The sequence below is a fragment of the Gossypium hirsutum genome, chromosome D10 (assembly GCF_007990345.1).
Source record: "Gossypium hirsutum isolate 1008001.06 chromosome D10, Gossypium_hirsutum_v2.1, whole genome shotgun sequence".
NCBI classification, from domain to species: domain Eukaryota; kingdom Viridiplantae; phylum Streptophyta; class Magnoliopsida; order Malvales; family Malvaceae; genus Gossypium; species Gossypium hirsutum.
This window is the reverse complement of record NC_053446.1, coordinates 21162535-21164235: the sequence shown is the minus strand read 5'-3', so window position 1 is coordinate 21164235 and position 1701 is coordinate 21162535. Positions and strand designations below refer to the sequence as shown.

Here is a 1701-nt window from a genome sequence, read left to right as displayed (position 1 = left end):
CATAAAATATGGTGGTAATCCATGTAAAATTACAAAAATAACCATCGTTAATGTATTGAATTGGGTGAAAATGAAAATGTTAAAACTTAAAAGAAAGTGGAAGGAATGATTGCCTTTTGGTGCAGTGAAACAGCAAGCTTTTTTCTATTTTCTTTTTTAGTTTCAAATGCTTACATATTATTCAACAAATCCTGAGTCACAGACTCAAAAAATGTGCTTTCTATTTTCTAATGAGTTTCCATTTCAGATTTGAAAATTATAAGAATGATGGAGATATTTTGCGGGATGAAAATAAAATAAAAAATTCCCAACTTTACTTATTTATAAATTCTTTGCCACAACTAGCTATAGACATCATATAAATAATTTGACGAGGAATCAAGAAGAACGAAATGAATAATACAAGTTTTTTCATGTCCTTTACAGATATAATAAACACTCAAAGAAAAACACTTTGAAGAAAAATATTATTCTGTATCAATTCTCCCAAGGAAATTAAAGCAACAATGATACAAACTAAAACAATGAAATTATGAAATCATAACTTTATAAAAAAACCAAACACACAAACAATAAGGAAGTTGAGAAAGAATGGAGGGAAAAGTGATGACTTAATTAGCATTGAAACCCAGTTGGAACATTCCTTGAACAAACGTTGAGGAGCAAGCTAAGAGAAACAGGGATGTTAAGGTTGATGCCTAAGATGTTAGCTCTAATAGCAGTGCAAAGGCAAGCAGCAGCTTCGAGGTCGACAAGGCCATTGAGAAGGGAACAGCATGGCATCACTGGAGGTGAACCAACGATGACATTGACTAAGTTAAACACGTTGGCACATACACCTAATTTGAGGGCATCTCTAGGGCACCTGCCTCGTGCGGATGGAGTAGGGGTGGGGGTGTTGGGGTTTGGGTTTGGATCAATAATTTGTGGATCTGCCTGAGCCTAACTTTAAATGACTATCCCCATTGTAATGTTCCATGTTCTTCCAAAATATAAGCATAATAGTGACAACTTACAAACCGCCAAATCGGTTGATTTTGAAGAATTAATATTGTTGAAAGAGGGAAGTTTGAATGTTACCTGTATGGTTAAAATCAGTTGCTTTAGAAAGAATGAAGATGCGAAGAGCTCAAATCAAAGTACTGCAACTGCAAGGAAGAAAGTCCAGAAAAGCAGAAACCCATTGAAGACCTTGACCGTATATAAATACAGTGTAAGGAAAAGAATAAAACTTAACATACCTTGGAAATTCAAAGGTAGAAGACGACGTAAAAGTACCGCTCTAAGCCTCTAACATCTGATTCTGGAATTGGGTGGAGCCTTCAGCCGTGGAGGACCGGAGGTGGAGGTGGATTGGTGGTGGTGGTCCGGTGGAGGTGGATTGGTGGTGGTGGTCCGGTGGAGGTCTTCGAATTGGGATAAAAAGGGGGGAGGAAGGGCACGGGCTTAGTTAGGGATTTTGGAAGTGGTTTACTGGTTTTGTTTTAAATGCACTGTGTTTTAACTTTTAACTTTTAAAAATAAAAAATATATTTATTGTAATTTAAAAATAAAAAAATATAGTTTTTATTCGAATTATTCAAATTCGAAAATTCAACTCGACTCGAACTCGAAATTCAAAAAAAAATTTGAATTGATTCGATTAACTCGATTCAAATAATTCGAAATTCAAAATTTTTTTCGAATTTTTCGAATCGAATC

The 1701-nt window shown here is 35.1% G+C and overlaps 1 protein-coding gene across 1 annotated transcript; it reads right to left on the bottom strand.

Moving 5' to 3' along the window:
• Nucleotides 1-448: 448 nt before the first annotated feature.
• On the bottom strand, nucleotides 449-1239 carry LOC121222050 (putative lipid-binding protein AIR1B). Its single transcript, XM_041101936.1, has 2 exons — nucleotides 1144-1239; nucleotides 449-942 (listed from the first exon to the last, which is right to left on the bottom strand). The coding sequence occupies exons 1-2, from the start codon at nucleotides 1237-1239 to the stop codon at nucleotides 616-618; spliced, it is 423 nt and encodes a 140-aa protein (XP_040957870.1). The 3' UTR covers nucleotides 449-615.
• Nucleotides 1240-1701: the final 462 nt, after the last annotated feature.